The following is a 19,601-nucleotide window of genomic DNA, read 5'->3' as shown; positions in this document are numbered from 1 at the left end:
TGTACATGACCCTCCTGATAGAGCTTATTACATCCTTCCACAGCAGCACTATATCTTACGCTGATGACACTCAGCTCATCCTCGTGCTAGACAGTAAAACAACAAAGGCAGAGGAAAATCTGAGAGATTGTCTTACCGCCACATTTGACTGGATGAGAAATCACCATCTTAAATGTAACTCGGGCAAGACCGAGAATTTACCATTCGGACAACAAAAGCTTTTTTCCCCCCAAATTATGGTGGCCACAGGATGCAGAAGTCCCCCCAAACACCATCACTATGGCCCGCAACCTCGGGAATAGGTTTGACGAAGCCTTGTCATTTAGGCAACAAGCAGGTGCTGTGGCAGGGTCCTGCTTTAGCATAATCAAAGGCCTTAGAAGATTCTTCGACCTTCTCCCGTTGACAGCCAGAAAGATGGTGGCGGTGGCTCTTATTACATCACGTCTGGACTACTGTAACAGTCTATATGCAGGCTCCAGTAAAGCAGTTCTGCATAGACTACAGATGGTCCAGAATGCCACCGCCCGCCTCGTGCTGAGATGGCCCAGGAAGTCGTCAGCATCAGCAGCACTTAAGATCCTGCATTGGCTGCCCATCCACAAAAGGGTGCTATTCAAAATCTTAGTAATCACCTTTAGGTCTTACCACCAGCTGGGCCCTACCTACCTGTCAAAAAGGTTTGGAAGATATGTGCCCTCTCGCCCACTCAGATCCTCCAACCTGAACCTGCTGGTGACCCCCAAATTCAGATTGGCTACGAAAGGAGGAAAATCCCTTGGAGTACTGGGAGCCAGGGCCTGGAATAAACTACCACTCCAATTGCGTCAGATCCCGTCAGAGACCCTGTTCGGAAAGGCTCTAAAGACATGGATTTTTAAACTCACAGACACAACCTGTTTAGCCCTAGTCTAAAATTAATCCTTAGAGACACCAGACACTATACCACCAGTGCCTTACTAGCTCCCTGGTCAAATACCTCTAGACATGAGTGGTCAGCGCCAAGATGCTCCGTGGAGTGTAAGTCGCGCTTTTCAAAAATAAAATTACATTACATTACATTACATGTCAGGAAAAAGGGAGTAGGCGTCTATACCCCATTTATCCAGGTTACCTAAAGGTTCCTGCCATAAAGAAAGAACTCCGCACAGCAAATAAACACTATTTTGAGGAAAACACAGAGTCGGTGGACTCGGCTACAACAGTATGGGAAGCTTACAAAACGGTATTTAGGGGGCAGGCCTTAGCATCCATCACCGGGCACAAGCGGCTACAAGAAAGGGAACTAACAGAATTAGAACTGACACTCTCGGAAGCGGATAAAGCGTTCGCACTACACCCAACTCCAGAGACAGCACATACCCTGAAACTCCGGCAACGACAGTTCAAGGATCACCAAGAAAAACAGACTGGGACCAACATTAAAAGGACTAAACAGAAAATTTACGATATAGGAGACAAGGCTGGGAAAATGCTGGCGTGGCTAGATAAGAAAGGAGAGGGTACGAAGGGCATACGACAATTACGATCACGGGAGGGAGCGACTTACTCACACCCAGAATAAATAGTACACCTACTGGCAGAACACTTCAGGGAGGTATACACTCCAACTACAACACTAGCGGAGGCAGAGATACAAGACACCCTTGAGCATCTAGAGATGCCAACTCTAACACCAGAGACAGCGTTGGAGCTAGAAGGGGAACTAACTCTTGAAGAATTGCAAACAGCAATCAATGAGGTGAAATCAGGAAAGGCGCTGGGCCCCAAAGGGATACCCATAGAGTGGTTTAAGCAAATGCAGGACACACTGGGCCCACCCCTGTTGGGGATGTATAAGGAAAGTTTGGCGAAAGCCAAACTTCCACTGGACCAACGAATCGTGACAATAGTGGCGATCCCCAAGCCTGGGACACCACCGGAGGAAAGTGCGTCATACCGCCCTATCTCCTTATTAAACGCGGAGGCAAAAACGTCTAGCAAAATTACTGGCGAATAGGTTGATGGTCCACCTACCACAATTAATACACCGGGACCAGTCCGGCTTCCTACCTCACAGAAACACAGAACTTAATTTGAGGCGCGTACAAGGGGCGCTGGCGAGAGCCCCACTCCTAACGAACCCGGCGGTGATATTATCATTGGATGCGAAAATGCCATTCGATATGGTAGAATGGAAATATCTATTTAGTGTACTGAAACGTGTGGGTTTTGGACCGACATTCTGCACATGGATACACCTCCAATATGCCAAACCTGTATCCCGCGTAACGGCTAACGGCCACCTATCAGAAGAGATACCACTGGCTCGGGGCACACGACAAGGGTGCCCACTGTCCCGTTATTATTTGCACTGGTACTGGAACCCCTGGCAACACTGATCAGAGCGACCCGCTGCTTAAGGGAATCGCCTGGAAGGAGGGATGGGAAGACCATCTTTCGCTCTACGCAGATGATATGTTAGTATATCTTACAGAGCCGGAGAGTGGTATACCGGAACTTCTTAATCTATGCAATTCCCACGGGAGGCTCTCGGGCTATACAATCAATTGGACTAAATCGGTCATTTTCATACTTAAAGGTCCATCGCCGACACTCCCCGCAGATTGCCCATTATTGGTAGCAGAAAGCTCCTTTAAATATCTAGGAATACACATCACCAGAAACTCAGCCGCTTTCTATGACAAAAACTTGGCACGGCCACTAGAGAGGTTGACACGGGACGTGGCACATTGGGCATCGCTGCCCCTTACGCTGCTTGGAAGAGCAGCACTATACAAAATGAAAGCACTCCCCAGATTCCTATTCATCCTGCAAAACACGCCCGAAGCGGTATCACCACGCTATTTTCAACAAGTAGCGGCACAAGTCTCGATTCTTCTCTGGGGTAACAGACCAGCCCGCATTGCTCAGGTGAAGCTATATAAAAGCTGGTACGACGGAGGGATCGCACTTCCAGACCTCCGCTTATACTATTGGGCGGCGCAACTTAAAATAATAAACCACTGGATCCATATACCCCAAGGCGACCCGGCATACAGGGCGGATAGGGAACAGCTAGGGACAAATAATATGCTGGTGGTGCTTTATAACAAAGGCTCGATCTCGAAATTATTTGGCCCTACAAAACACACTGCACAGGTTTGGCATGCGGCACAGACTCGGCTGGGCTGGAGAGGGGTGATAACCAAGTTGACCCCACTGTGGGACACCAAGGCATTAGGGCACCTGCGTCGCAGCAAGGGTTTCACACAGTGGGACAACATAGGCATCTCCACGATGGGAGATCTGTGGGATAAGGGAAAGGCGATACCCTTTGAGCAACTACAACAACAATACCAACTGAGTACGTCCGAGAAATTTAGATACATGCAAATACGTCACGCCTTAATAAAAGCTAAACCACCTGATACGGAGATCCCGGAGGCTTCCCCGTTGGAAGACCGGCTATTCACAGATTTCATGGAAACAAAGGCCACCTGTGGAGGAGTGTGGCTCAATGGTTAGAGCTGCAGACCCTGATGCAGGGTTCTGGCCAGGGACCAGGGTTCTATTCCCGCCTCGGCAGGGTCTCGGGCACAATCTCCTCAGACCTGCTTATTCTCGCCTTGGTGTCTATTCTAATCACGGGCCCCACGCTGCAACTCTGGGCAATAGCTTGCTTAGCCTCCACACCGGCCCCAACAGCGCTAAGGATGCCTGGATTCACCCTGGGGGTGCCCAGGAGTGGACACTTCACAGGGAAAGCCAGGAGGGGTTCCGCAGCGGTATGAGTATCAGCGCCAGGAAGCCGAATAGGCGACACCGCAAGGTGCGCTCTATAAGTACCATGACATTGACATTGACATTTACCTCATTCACATACAGGAAGTTACTCAATAACTTACCGGACCCGACACACATGCTAAGAGCCAAATGGGTGGCAGATCTAGGAGAACTAGATGATCAGGAATGGCAGGAAGCCATGGCATCGCCTAAAGAGGTGGAAATATCTAGCAGGCTCCGGCTAGTGCAACTCAAAATCCTGCACCGCATATATTATACCAGGACCACCTTACATAAAATACAGAGAGCAACACACACATTCTGCCTTAGAGGCTGCGGAGAGGAGGGGACACTGTTACACACGCTATGGGATTGCCCAATCTTGGTAAGCTATTGGCGGCAGGTACTACGCACTATATCACAAACAACAAAAGTCTCACTCTTACCAGAACCGAGAAGGTGTTTATTAAACGTGTGGGAGCCTAACGACCTGTCACGTTATATGCAAATCAGGGTCACGTTGGGGTTACTAATAGCTAAAAGAGACATTGCACAGAAATGGGGGGCAACGGAGGCTCCAGCGCTGTCAACATGGTGCAGAAATATGGACTTGATAATGGTCACAGAACGAACGGTGTATTCAACCAGGGGTAGCCCCCGGAAGTGGAATAAAATATGGGCAGCTTGGAATACTTTTCGGGGGGATATATGTGATCCACTACCAGAATCAGAGATAGATAGTACAGACGAGGAAGAAGAAGAGGGGTAAGAACAAGTTAGGACTACTTTAGGGCTAAGAACCAGTGAGGTGAAGAGGTCGAACTGCAAATAACAAAATGTGCTTTAAATTGGTAATGTGATTAAACTGAGCTAAGAATGCATCTGAGTAATATGTAAAGTATATACTGCCACATTTTGTTTTTCCTGTTGTAATAAAAACAGTTAAAAAAAAAATTTTTAAAAGAGAAAAGTCACTTGAACTGCTCTTTTAAACCTCTTTGAACTAAAAGGAACATTTTAATTATTTTTGCACTGTGATCAATTTTGACAGAAGACACAAATCTGGATTATTGGATTGCTAATATGAATTTTCATACAGTTCACTTGGGGATTGATTGTTATTTATTTTTGATACGTTTTTAGGGTAATTCAATTTTTTCATTGTGTCTTTTTCAGAATGTTAAAGAATGCAAAGTAAATATATATATATACATCGGAACTGAATATCTATGGAACAGTGAGAACAAATTTCAAGCCAAAATCAATATTCATGCCCGTCATGCCCAAAGACAATCTGGATTTATTCTCAGACAATGTCATCAAAGACTTAAAGGAACTATCTTTACAAAGCACAAAGGAATTCTGGAAAGAAAATGGAGACCAGAGAAGAAAATATAACACTTTGATGACAAGGATAAAATCCAGACCTGACATTGTGGTTAGATGGTCGGACAAGGGGGGCAATGTTGTGCTGTGGCCCCTACAAATGTATAACCTGGAAGCCAACACTCAACTCCAAGACAAAGAATGCTACATGAGGATAAGCCCGACTCACATTGTGGGCATTCAAGAAAAATATCACAATGAGCTATATAAATGGAAAGGAATGGGCCTGATCAATAAAGATGAATTTAACTACCTGAAAAATGACTACCCAGTAACACCTCAGCTATACCTAATACCAAAGGTCCACAAAAATGAAAAAACACCACCAGGAAGACCAATAATTTCAGCAATCGGCAGTTTGTTTGAAAAAACGAGTATCTTCATTGACTCTTTTCTGCAACCAGAGGTCAAAAAACTTCCATCCTACATTAAAGACACGGGGGATTTTCTGTCAAAGGTGTTTGACATTGAATGGCAAGATGATTATCTATTTATGACATTAGATGTCCAATCACTGTACACCAGCATCAGACACCAGGATGGGCTGAAAGCCATGGAATATTATCTAGGAAAAAGACCAATTGAACTATACAACCACACGAAAATGTTGTTAGAAATGGCAGAGTGGTGTCTGACAAACAATACTTTCATTTTTGATAGATTACATTATAAACAGCTCCAGGGTTCGGCCATGGGAACTTGCTTCTCCCCCAGCTATGCGAATCTGCATATGGGCTGGTGGGAGGAGCAGGTACTTAAAGTTCAGCACAGTGATACCATGCAAAATAACATAGTGATGTACAAGAGGTACATTGACGACATTTTTATCATTTGGCAGGGCAATGACAAAGATGCAGAAAGTTTTGCTGTAACTCTGAATGAAAATATGCTCAATTTAAAATTCACGTGTACCACCAGTAATGTCAATATCCAATTTCTTGATCTTGAATTGTATGTGCAGGACAATAAGATACAGACACGCACATACAGAAAACCCACAGCAGGGAACGCCCTTCTCCATGCTCACAGTTTCCACCCCACACCACTAAAACAGTCGATCCCATATGCAGAGTGCCTCAGAATGACACGGAATTGTAGCACCCCTGAAGGACTCAGCAGTGCCAAACAAGATCTATTCCATAGGCTAAGAAAGAGGGGGTACACGGAGAACACATGCCAGAGGGCAGAGGCAAAATGTGATGTCAAAAACAGGACAGAATTAATTTTCCCCAAGAGTGTGGCAAAAGATCCAGATCAGGAGAAGAAAACCCCTCCTAGATTAATAACAGGATATAACAGATACCACATGAACCTCCGCAGAATTCTGAGAAGACACTGGCCATTAGTCCGAGGGGACACCAGCATAGGGGATACAGTGGGCAAGAATCCCTTGATCACATTCAGGAAAGCCAAATCAATGAGAAATGAACTTGTTTGCAATGCGCCAATACTTAAAAACCCAAAAAATTGGCTAAACTCTCAAAAAGGCTTCAAAAAATGCAGCAAGTGTAAGGCATGCACACATGGCATTAACACAACCAGAGTACACATCCCTTTCAGAAACAAACCATACTTACTGAGAGAGGCATTCACATGTAAAACAGACTTTGCCATATATGTACTGGTGTGTTCCTGTGGCAAGAGATATGTAGGTTCCACCATCCATCCAGCACACGTGCGGATTCTACAGCACTTGCGAGCTATTGCAAACCATGATCCGGCATATTCGGTAGCCAGACACATTCACAAGGCGCATAATGGCAATGCGAACAATATCCAATACTTCGTGATTGATAACATTCCAAGAAACATCAGAGGAGGGAACCGCCTATTGGCGTTACGCCGCTTGGAATCAAGGTATATTATACTTTTAATTTCCAAGGTCCCATTTGGATTAAATGCGGACGAAGCCTTAAGTGTCCACCTGTAATGTAAGTCAAATGCTAGCTTCGTTTACACTCCTCCCTCGACCAATCGTATAACATCTGCAGTTCACACACAACACTAATCACGGGATTCCACAGGGGCACTTTTGAGCACACCATTAGACAGAATCTTTGTCATTATGGTACATTATTTTAACACTTCTCACGAACACATTAACATAGGCCCATGACCTGCCCGTCATGCCATGACCCTCATGTGAGAACCTTTTCCCTATATTTTAGCACAATTATAGGTCCACTTGATTACCGTTAGCTAACCGAGCCCCCGTTATAGTAGGCAGGAATTTCGGAGGCCACTGTGTCACCCCGTTTACATCATCGTGGAAAGCCCAGTAATTTGTCAAGTAATCCCACAGAGGAAGCAGTAAGCGACACAGGCTGTCAGCTATAATATAATCTTTACTGACAGCCATGCACGGCAAACCACTAACACACTCACGTGTCAGTCGGTAATTAATCAAGTAACATACCGAATTACTTCACAGAGTCTGCCACGCAACATACGCCTCATATCTGGACACTTACCCGGATTCAGGCGAGCACTGTCAGTATGAATTGTACAAATACGTTGTCTTTCCACGAGAATCAGCGGAGTGTAATGTTTCCTAGTGCATGCTGCAGCGTCCACATGGCACGGCGCATGTCAGTACAGACAGGCAAACCAGATGGGCTACTAAAACAGGGCCTTTATACAGGAACATTCATGGCAGGGACGAGCGCAATGGGAAAACAAAATGTGTTAATTTAAAGGCTGTCACTCACATTATAATTTTCGTGTACTTGCTTTTGGTTTCTGGTAACCTTAAATTCAGCTATCACTGTGACACAATGTTGAATGACTAAAAGGTCTCAGAAAAGCTAAAGACACTTTTTAATGTGGTGTTTTCTTTATAAACATATATACAATTGTTTCCAATGTGATGTTTGAAAAATATATATATTTTTTTTAAGAAAAAGTGTAAAAAGACTAACACAGACAGGCACTGCCAATATGCAACCATGGCAACATCTGGTTCCAACCTGTCACACTAATTGATAGACACACCCATGTTCTATGTGTATATATACAGGCCCCAAACATAACAGCAGATGTAGTGAACAAGGCGGTAACGACGAAACGCGTCTAAGCAGCATCAGATCTTGAGAATAAACATTTGGATTCAGATTCACGGAGTCAGCGCCTTCTTTGAATTGTGAAGTATGGCTGGTGAGAATATATATATATATATATATATATATATATATATATATATTACCTACTGGCAGTTGCCAGTAGGTATATATAGTTAGGATTGATTTCCATAGGGAAATCGCAACATTCTATTTAGAATAACTTTGGCGCCGGTTGAGCAATCAGGCTGAATTTTTCAGCAACTTTGCCTCGCGGCGCTCCGCTCATTCCCTGAAAGTTTGGGGGAGATCCGTCAAGCGGGGGCCGAGATAAAAGGGGAGTCCCAAAACATGTTTTCCCCATGATAATTTTCCATAGGGCGGTCTGTCGGGATTTTCACCAAACTTGGCAAAATTGTAGGGACTGGTAGCCCGATGTGCCTTTGCTATGTCTCAAGATATGTGGTCCAGAGGATTTTGAGTAATTTAGGTTCAAAAAAATGTATATATCTGTAAGCGCGCCCCGGTGCGCGTACCGGGGAGCGCTCCGGGCGCGCCACTGTAAACATTCGAAACAGTCAGCAGCGGCCGCCATCTTGTGTCTCGGTAGGATTGAGATACAAGAGGTGGCAAAAATCAAAGGGGGAAATGGGCAAAAGGGGGCAGGGTACACCCCCCTGACCCCCTAGGTTTGATGTGGGGGCCATAAAAGGGTCCCGTGGGACAAAAAAAAAAAATCGATTTTTGCGGGGGGAGCGCCCTGTACGCGCACTGGGGAGCGTACCAGGGAGCGTACTTAGGTGAAAAATAGTGAAAATAATAGTGTAAAATAAACATTTTGAATGATTACAGGTAGGGTAGCTCTGAAAAGAGCTTTTGGGTTCTGTGGCTGTTTTAGGTACCTACAAGTGTGTCCCACACACACCCATATGCACACAACCCCATACCCACACACCCACACACTCCCCACACACACTTTACACACGCACACCTCCACCCACACTCAAACACCCCACACCCCCACATCAACACCTTACACATCCACACCCACACCCACATCCCACACACCCACACTCAAACACACACCTCACCCCCCTTCCACCGCACACACACACACACGCACACACACACAGATATCTCACACACACTCCCCACACATCCCACACACACATCTCCCCCCCCACACACACAGAGACAACTCACAGACACATCCACACATCCCACACATACATACACATTCTACACACATACCTCCCACACCCACACACACCCCACACACACCTCACACACCCACACTCCCACCTACACCCAAACACCCCACACACTCACACCCACACACACACCTTACATACCCATATCCCCACCCACATCCACATACCCCACACACCTATACACCTCATCCCCCCAGACACACACACACACACATACACACCTCACAGACACCCCCCGCACATCCCCCACACACACCTCCCCCACGCCTACACATGGGGAAAACTCAGTGAAACACTAAAATAATAATTTAAAGTGCTTAGAGGTAGGGTATCTCTGAATAGATTTGTTGTGTTGTTTGGGTGTTTTAAGTACCAACATGTAGGTACCAATGCTGAGTCTTAAAGTCAATGTACACCGTCTCCTCTGTAGATAATTTGCATGTTGTTACAGAAGTTATTGTGGTATATGGAATCTATACCATAGTCTGTCAGGGAAGCAGAAACAACATGGAGGCAGGAGATGAAAAAGAGATGTCAAATACACATTGGAGATAATATAGTGGGAGAAAGGAAGTAACTATGAGCAAAATTACTATGTAATACAAATACGTTGCACAGTATACTATAAGTCTGACTTTATATTATAATCAATTTGGTACTAGTTTATGAATTACATATAATAATGTATCATGTCTCGAACAATTTTTGATTATTAAATATAAATTTATTTTTCTGATTCTTTTTCAAAATTTAATAGAACGTCTAACATTTGACTGTCCGAAATGTTCTCTTGTTGAGTGAACATAACTTCCAACATTTGACTGTCAGAAACGTCCTCATATTGAATTAACAAATCCACAGATTCTACACATTGTAGAAGTTCATGGTCCCGTGATTCATCCATGAATTCGAAGTGAATGGGTTCAATGATTTCCTCATTGTTCATCTCTAGGACAATTTCAAAGGAAATGTTCTGTTCTCCTTCCATTTTTGTGCTGAAATTTGCATTAAAAAAAATCAGTAGAAATATGGCACTGTTGGGTTTAAGTTCAGACAGGTAGTTTTGATTTTTTAATAGTGAAGTTAACTTTGGGCAATGTATGGTAACAGGCAGGAAGTAGAAATATTAAAAAGTGCCTGTGAAGAAGCTTAAGTAAATTCATAATTATAGCAGAGAAGCCTAAGTCAATCTATAAATTTAACAGAGGAGCCTATCTCTATCTATAACTATAGCAGAGGGACAGTAAATAACTATCAGAAAATGTTTTTAAAAAATAACTTAAAGTGCCCCTTACAAATTATCAACTTACTTTACAGAGAGGTGAAGAAGAAAAAATGCGAAAATCCTTTCAAGATGTACCTCAGGTAGTTGTAGTCAAAATGGCCGTGTTTCCCTCTCATTTTTCATTTATATTCATGTACATAACCAATCAAATGTCAGGAAAAAAAATAGAAAATGAAAGTAACATTTTAATTGGCTGTCAATTCTAACACTTCAGATGTGTTTTTGTTATGTAATTTACCTCAGGATATTTAGACAGGGCTACAGGCCAAATGGCTCAATGGAATTCCACTTTATTTGGGAAAATGGTAGGGACTGGTATGTAGTATGAGCTATTCTATATTTGGTGAAAGTGTCTCCAGTGATTTTTAGGTAAATTAACTTTTGAAATTTTTTAGGGGAGCACTGCCCAGTATGCGCTCCGGTACGCGTACCGGTAAGCGCTACGGGAGTCCTCCATTTTGTGTTTTGGTAGATTTGAGACAGAAAATGGAGGACAAACAACGTTGGAAATGGGTTTAAGGGGGCATCGTAGGCACTCCTTGACCCTCTATGTTTTGTGAGGGGGTCTAAGGAGGCCCAAATAGGCAAAAATAAACAACAAAAAAAATTCTTTTTCGCGGGGTGCGTCCGGTACGCGCACCGGGGAGCGTACCGGGGAGCGTACTATGGTGAAAAATAGTGAAAAAAGTTAAAAAAAGATAATCATTTGGAGTGATCAGAGATAGGGTAGACCTGAAAAGGGCTTTTGGGTTCTGTGGCTGATTTAGGTACCTACAGGTAGGTACCAATGCACAGTCTTAAATTCATAAATTGTTGAAAATCGGGAACAAACATTGTGCTGTTTATTGAATTCTGTGTTAGACAAATGTAGTAGTGATAGAGCAAAAATAGAAAGTGTTTCAGAAATTAGAAATCTTCTGGATATATGTTCAGGTCAAAATCAATTTTCACAGAATATTCAGCAGGATTGTCAGGAATTTTTAATGTATATGTTTGATGTATTGCAAGATGAAGGAGTAGATATAAAAAATCTATTTGGCCTTTCTTATCAATGGCAACATGACTGTGATAACTGTGCTTCATCAAGTACTACTAGAATAGACTCTGAAAGATTTATATATTTAACTTTACCAGACTGCAAATCAGTGTCTTTCAATAATCTAGTTAAAGCAGCGGATCACAATATGGTGTGTACCCAATGTAAGTCTGCAATGCTGTCCACATTATTTCTACAAAATTATGGTCACTATGTTATTTTAATGTTCCAACGATGTAGACCTGATGGAACTAAATTGACAACTTGTATTAAACATTTCGTGGCTTCTCAGTTATCGATATCAGGAAGAACCTTTGCAACTGTAGCTATTATTTTTCATGACGGTCCTTCTACAACATCAGGGCATTACACATGCTATTTAAAACTTCTAAAGGTTGGACCCAATGTAACGACACTCATTTGACTTTCAAACAACGTTTGCCTTTTGGCTTTATAAATTCATACCTAGTGTTTTTACAGCCAAAATTTACGTAAAGGTAGTTGGCCTATGAAGACGGGAGGAGTACTGATATATACTCATACATCTGACACTATTTGCCAAATGGAAAGGTGCAAGAATGAGTAAAGAGTCATGACTGAAAAAAGGAGTATATTAAAATTTTGAAAATATTTCAGATGTTCTTGGAGCTTTTCTTGTAGAAAGTCGATGAAATGGATTTCTAAGTGAACAGCAAAATACAATGCAACGAGAAAAGGACCTCCGTGATATACTATTTGGCCTCAAGGAAAAGTAAGTCAATCAAAGATTAGCGTACATATGTCATTTGGCAGTATATAAGTTTTTTTTAAAAACACAATCTTTCAGATTGTGTTTTTGTTTTCCCGCTGTCATAGGATGAGTAATTTGAACTCACTGCTTTAAGTGAAATTCAATATATTCTGAGAACAGCAAAAATAAACTATGTAACATGTTGTAGAAGTTATTCTATACTTTGGATTGTGTAAATTAAATTGTATTCCCATTCTCTGACATCCACTCTCCCTCGCTTATCTTTGTTTGCTCCTTACTTTTGACCTCTTCTCTCTATTTTTCGTTCACTACTTCTCTGTGCTCAGTGCCTCACTCTGCTTGTGTTATTTTCACTTGTGTTTATCTACCTTCTATCACTTCTTTTACAACAACTTCACTGCTCCTCTCTCATCGTTCTTCATCCCATTTCTTTTACTCTGGTTCTGTTACTATCCATCATTTCCTTTCTTTCAATGTCCTTCTCTTTACTTTCATAACCAAATTATTTTCTCTCAGTACCACTGTTTTAGTCGTCTTCTCCTCTCTTTCCTTTTTTTTGCTCACTTACTTTTTTTCTTTTCTCACTCATTGTACTAGACCTCACTCAGTTTTTCTCTTAGTGTGTCTACCTTATAACTTCCTCAGTCCATTTCCTTCAATTGTTGTATATTATTCTGTCTCCCTTCATCCTTTCACTCTATGACTGTTCTTCACTTACTCTCAGTTATCTTCTATGCCTCATTCTTCTAAATGCATCCTTAATTAGACTGTTTTCTGTCTCAATCATTATCTTTTTACTTACTTCTGTTTCCTGATTTAGTTTTGCTAACTCACATTGTTTTAGTATCTTTCTTACCTTCAGTTCATTTCTCTGTTCTTCTCTCTCTTTTTCTTAGTGAATCTATATGCCTTACTCTTTGTAATTTGCTCTCCTTCTATTACTTTTTCCCTCTTTTTGTCATTCTACCTTAGTTTATTTCCCTTTCTGTGTTCTTCACTCTAACTTTATTTCTAAATAGAGTGTTATGATGTTTTTAGCTCTTCATTTGTATCTTTTAATTTAAAATACATATTTTACTAATTATAACTTATTTTTTCTTCTCTCTTTCACAGATACCAACTGTAGTAAAAAAAAAAAAAAGTTACATTTATTATATGGTAAGTATGACTAAACAAATGTAGTTTGTTATCACCCTTTGCTTTAAGGTCACTAACATTTTCTCAATCTACCTCACTCCTGTGTTTTTACTCTGCTTCTCTCACTTATTCTTATTCTCCATGTTTACTCCCCTTTCCCTATTTACCCTCTCATATTCAACTTCTTTTGATCCCTATTCTTTACTTCACTTGCCCTCTGTTCCCTTCCTTTGCTTCTTCACTCATTCTCTTTTTCCTAATTATTTACCTTACTCCTACACATATACCTCATCCCCCTCCCAACACATACACACACCTGTAACACACACCCCACACACACACCTCATACACACAAAAAAAACCTCCCACACACACTCCTCAAAAACACACACACATTCCATACACACACATACATCGAACATATATACACCCCACACTCATACACTTTTCACACATATATCACACACCCTCATCTCTACCCACACCAAAACACTCCACACAACCACACCCAAAGACACACCTTACACACCCACACTCCGACCTACACCACTGACTCCCTGTAAGTCACACACACTGCATTACTTATCTTTTTGTTGCTGTTTTACTCAAGACCATTCAGGTACTGTTTCCTTTACTCTCTTTGTCCTCTCTCTTTGTCACTCACCATGTGTTATCCTAATTCAATATTTCTCCCTCTTTCACCCCTCTTTACTTATACTATGGGTAGCGCACCGGGGAGCGTAACAAGGGGAAAGCCAAGAGAAACAGTAAAATAATATTTTAGAGTGCTTTGAGGTAGGGTAGCTGTTGTGTTGTGTGGGTGATTTACTTACTGCACTCCTTCCACTCCTTTTCTCAGTCCCTCTGTTCTCACAGTTCTTCACTCCCGTTCACTCAGTCCGTCTCTCTTACTGTAATTGTCTCTGTCTCTTCACTCTTTCACTACTTGTTCATTATGCTTTCTCCCTGAAGTTCAAGCACACTACGTTATTTACATTTCGTTGCTGCTTCAATTATTCCCTTTCTGTTACTTCTTCTTTTCTTCTTTCAGTTTTTTCTCTCTGTCAATCCACATGTTTTAACTTTAGTCGATTTTATCCATCTTATTTCATCCCTCTTTAGTTATGCACGCTACTTTTTTCTCTCTCTCCCTCACCAGTGTTATTTAAATCTGGTTCCGTTATTACCTTTTATTTGTACATCATTTTTTCTCTTTCCTTTTACTCTTTACAGCCACTCACATTCTTCATGTGCCTCTGCTTTAGTATTCTTCTTCTCACTTTCTTTGTTTCACAGCCTTATATTTTTTTCATTTTCTCTCTTACACTTTCTTATATCTTTTACACTGTTTTACTATGTATTACACAGTACCTCTGTGTTGCTCTCTCTTGCTGTCTGTCTCTTAACATTACTCTCTTTTTCTCTTTCTCTTATGCTCTCCTTCTCTTGTTTTTTTTTTCTTGTTTTTTTTATTGCGCTAACGGGGCGCTCTCCGGTGCGCGCACCGGGAAGCGCACCCATGAGAAAAATGAAGTCAAGAGTGGTAAAAATGTTAGTAATTTTTTAAAAAATGGGAGGTAGTTCCGAAAAGAACTTTTTGTTTTATGTTTTTGTTGTTTTATATTTTTTTATTTTTCTGAACATTTTTTGTTGTTGTATTTTTTGAACAATTTTATGTTTTTTTGGTTTTTTTGGGGGGAACAACGAAAAACAGGCATTAGAAAGGGTTCAACAGGAGCAAAAAAAAAATACTTCTTGGGGCATTTTGAGCACTTGTGGTTTTCAAATGCTCTATTAATTAAAATGATACTCATATTCCCATATGAAATTAGTTCACCACAATAAATGCACACTAGCTTCATGTGCACAAAATTCTGTTGAATACTTGGGACCGTCTCCCTCGCCTCTGGTCCCGATAGAGTTTCCTGTGATGATGTACTGGCCACAGGAGTTGGTGGGTTATCCTGGAGGTGACGCAGCTCAGCAACGCTGTAATTGATTGGATGCCACCTCTGCATGTGGCGGTGCATAGTATAGTTTCCAAAACTATACTTTTTGTCTGTACCTCTAGACAAAACATCTTTGCAAATGAGGCATGTCACGTATCGGGCATTGACCTTTTTTTGGTCTCGAGGGTAAGAATAAAATTGCCATATAAAATGGTCTTTGCGGTGGGATTTCCGGGGCTCTTCAGGCAAGAACTGCTTCGGCTCTACATCCTCTTCCTCTTCTTCATCCTCTTCCTCTGGGTTTGGAATGGAACTGTGCAGGTGGTCCTTCCTTCCTAGGTGGTTGTGGTGGTGGTGGGGGTCCACCAGCTGCAGCTACTTCAGATGCCATTATTTTAACAAGCAGAAACAGGTCTTCCTCTCACAACGATGAAAGTCAGAGTGAGGAAAAAAGGAGGGGTTTTCATCATTTGGGAAAAAAATAGTTCTAAACCAATGAAAAGTGTTATTTACAGGTCACATGACCTGTCACGCTTACGTTACGCGTCCCGCTCCGCGCACCGGTGCACTTCCGGGGTGCTGCGCTTCGTGCCTCGTTCGCGCTCCGGAGCACTTCCGAGTGCGCTAAGGCGGCGCGTCATAAGACGCATTACGCGGCAACGCGATACGTCGCGCTTACGCGGCGCGTCACGATGTCGCGGCAGTTGTGCAAATGGAACGTTTCCCGGTGCGCGGATCGGGTCGCGGCACCAAATTGAGCTAACGGGAAGCTACCCGGTGTGCGGACCGGTAGCGAAACTAAAAAAAAAATTATATACATAAAAAAATTATATTAAATACATATAAAATATATTTTTCCTTTAAAAGAAGAATACATTTAACAGCTTTTAATATTTGCTATTAAAAAACCATTGAAATTCACTGAAAAAACCTTAGGTTATAGACCATATATAGTTAGGAATTAGCATTTACAAAACCTTGAAAATTCACTGAAAAAAACATAGGTTATAGACCATATATAGTTAGGAATTAGCATTTATAAAACCTTATTTTACTCACACAAAACCATTGAAATTCACATATATAGTTAGTTGCACTAACTATATATTTCGCGCACCCGCAATCCACTGCTGATCATGTCACATATTACATCATTCATGACATGGTCTGTGACATCACTGATGACATCACTGATGACATCTCAAATGACATCACTGATGACATCACTGATGACTACATCCAGTTACTGTATAATTCTGTAAAGTTAAAATATGTCTTACAAATTGAATAATGAGTGGATTTATAAGTGTCTGGATGAAGGATTTAGTAGGTGCATGACTGACTATATGAGTGAGTGATTAAATGTGTCTCACTGACTGCATGGGTTAGTGACTAAACTGTCTTAATTTGTGCATCATTGTGTCTGTTGTTCTGTAATCTGCTGCATGTGTTGATCATTAGCTATATGAGTACCTATATGGGTTATTGATTGGTTGCCCAAGTATTTGTATGGGAGACTGAGTGTGTGTGTGGGTGGCTGGGAGGTGTATGACTCTGTGCATAAATGTGTGAACAGTTGATTCACTAGATGTATGGGTTCAAAAGTGCATGTGGAAACAGCTGTATGGGTGGTTGACTGTGTGCATGAGTGTATTGGTGAGTGAATGGATATCTCAGTGCTACATGTCAAAGTAAGTACATATGTAAAACACAGTACATGTGAGAGTTGACATATATAAATAACTGTGCATAAGAGTAAGTGAATGTGTGAGTGGCTGTATGGATCATTGTGAACTTGTATCAGGGAGTATATGTTTGAATAAGTAAGGTGTGTATAACTGTATAGTTGAGGAAATGGAGGTGTGATTGATTCTTTGCATGACTGACTAGGTGTGTGTAACTCCATGGATGAGTGACAGTCTGTGAGTGTCTGGTTACACTGAGTGTATCTAAGGTTATATTAGAGTCTGAAGAGGTTCATCGTATTATCACATGAATGATGTCATCAGTGATGTGCTCAGTAATGTCAAATGAGATGTCATCAGTGATGTCATCAGTGATGTCATTTGAGATGTCATCAGTGATGTCATCAGTGATGTCATTTGAGATGTCATCATTGATGTCATCAGTGATGTCACTGACCATGTCATGAATGATGTAATATGTGACATGATCAGCAGTGGATTGCGGGTGCGCGATATATAGTTAGTACAACTAACTATATATGCGAATTTCAATGGTTTTGTGTGAGTAAAATAAGGTTTTGTAAATGCTAATTCCTAACTGTATATGGTCGATAACCTATGGTTTTTTCAGTGAATTTTCAAGGTTTTGTAAATGCTAATTCCTAACTATATATGGTCTATAACCTATGTTTTTTTCAGTGAATTTCATAGGTTTTTTAATAGCAAATATCTATATGTATGAAAGTAATAATTTTTATTAGAAATTTTAAAATGTTTAAATATTTTTTTTTTATTATTTGCCCCGGTACGCGCCCCGGGGCGCTCCCGGGGCACGTACCGGTGAATGTACGGGTGAGCGTCCCGTGAGCGCTTTACCCGCGAACGAAAACAACATCATGACGTTTCGCGTAGTCGCTTGATGCGCCGCGTAAACGTGACGCATCGGGTAACCGCGTGATGCATTTCTTCGGCGTGCTCCGTAAACGTACCCTGATGCGCTCCGTGGCACGACCCGGAGCGCGCAACGTAAGCGCTCCTGTGCGTGTAGCGTAAGCGCGTCGGGACATGTGACCTGAAAATAACACTTTTCATTGGTTCTCAACTTTTTTTTTCTACAAATGATGAAAGCCCCCTCCTTTTTGTTATGTTATGTTATGTTATAGTGGCTTTTGTAGAGCGCACGGCTACTCAAAAAGAGTGTCCCGGCGCTTTTAATTAACGAGGCTGCAGTAAAACTAACATAACACATTAAAAGAAGAGAGTTTCAGATACAAAATAACAAAACAAGACACAGGGGGCCTACTGGGAGAATAACCACGTTTTAAGGTCCTTTCTGAAGGCTAATAAACTAGAACCTCCCCGAAGTGACAGGGGCAAAGAGTTCCACAGTTGGGGCGCCAGCAAACCAAAGGAGCGGCCTCCCAGGCGTGCTCGCTTCACTCGTGGAACGGTCGCCAGACGTAAAGATTCTGACCTCAGGGAGCGCGCCGGTTGGTAAAAGGTGAGTCTCCTCTGGAGATACTTAGCCCCCGTCACATGAAGCGCCTTATAAGTCAGAGTCAAGGTCTTAAAGGCGATCCGCTTACGGATTGGCAACCAGTGCAAGGTCTGAAGCAGAGCCGAGGCACTGGCACGTCTATTCAATCCGTAGATTGCTCGCGCCGCAGCGTTCTGCACAACTTGCAGCCGCTGTAACAGGTACTCTGGCAGGCCCAGGTATAGAACGTTAGAATAATCCAACCTGGAGCCTATCAGGGCCTGCACAGTCAGCCTCCTGTGCTCCTCCGATAGTAGGGGAAGAAACCTCCGTAGCATCTTCAGGAGGCCGAAACACATACCCGACACTCCGAGGATCTGGGCCTTCATTGTTAACCCCGTGTCCATCTTCACACCCAAGTTCTTGGCCAGTTGGGATGAACACAAAGGGGGGGACATGTTAATGGGCCACCAGGCCTGCCACCCTGGTTCCACATCGCACCCGAAGAAGAGTACCTCAGACTTATCGGGATTGCACTTGAGGCTGTGTAGATGGAACCATTGAAACACAGCCCCAAGGCAATCCCGGATACTCTCCCCCTCAAAGTCCTCTCCTCTCTTACAGGAGAAGAGGAGCTGGGTATCGTCGGCGTACGATACGATCCGGGCCCCAAACGACTCCGCTAATGCCGCCAGAGGGGTCATAAAGATATTAAAGAGGGTCGGGCTCAAAATAGAGCCCTGAGGGACCCCGACTCCCAAAGGCGGCATCACGGCGGAATCTGGAGCGGCCCAGACCGTTTGCCGGCGGCCAGCTAGAAAAGAAGAAAACCAGCTGAACACCGTTCCCCGTAGTCCTATCTC

The 19,601-nt window shown here is 42.5% G+C and overlaps 1 protein-coding gene across 3 annotated transcripts in view; it reads left to right on the top strand.

The window, feature by feature from the left end:
- Positions 1–19,601, top strand: part of LOC144824087 (uncharacterized) — a 284,754-nt gene that overhangs the window by 195,816 nt on the left and 69,337 nt on the right. For 2 of the 3 annotated variants that reach the window (XM_078683173.1, XM_078683172.1), the window contains exon 2: positions 4,942–8,262. The exons of the other annotated variant lie outside the window; for it this stretch is intronic. In XM_078683173.1, the coding sequence (XP_078539299.1) occupies positions 5,036–7,081 (2,046 nt within the window). In that variant the 5' untranslated portion in view covers positions 4,942–5,035 and the 3' untranslated portion in view covers positions 7,082–8,262. Of the gene's footprint in view, positions 1–4,941; positions 8,263–19,601 lie in introns of those variants that run through there. 3 annotated transcript variants of the gene reach the window in all.

This window comes from Lissotriton helveticus, chromosome 3_1 (genome assembly GCF_964261635.1).
Source record: "Lissotriton helveticus chromosome 3_1, aLisHel1.1, whole genome shotgun sequence".
Taxonomy (NCBI): domain Eukaryota; kingdom Metazoa; phylum Chordata; class Amphibia; order Caudata; family Salamandridae; genus Lissotriton; species Lissotriton helveticus.
The sequence above is the reverse complement of the archived record's forward strand: the minus strand, read 5'-3'. Positions and strand labels throughout refer to the sequence as shown.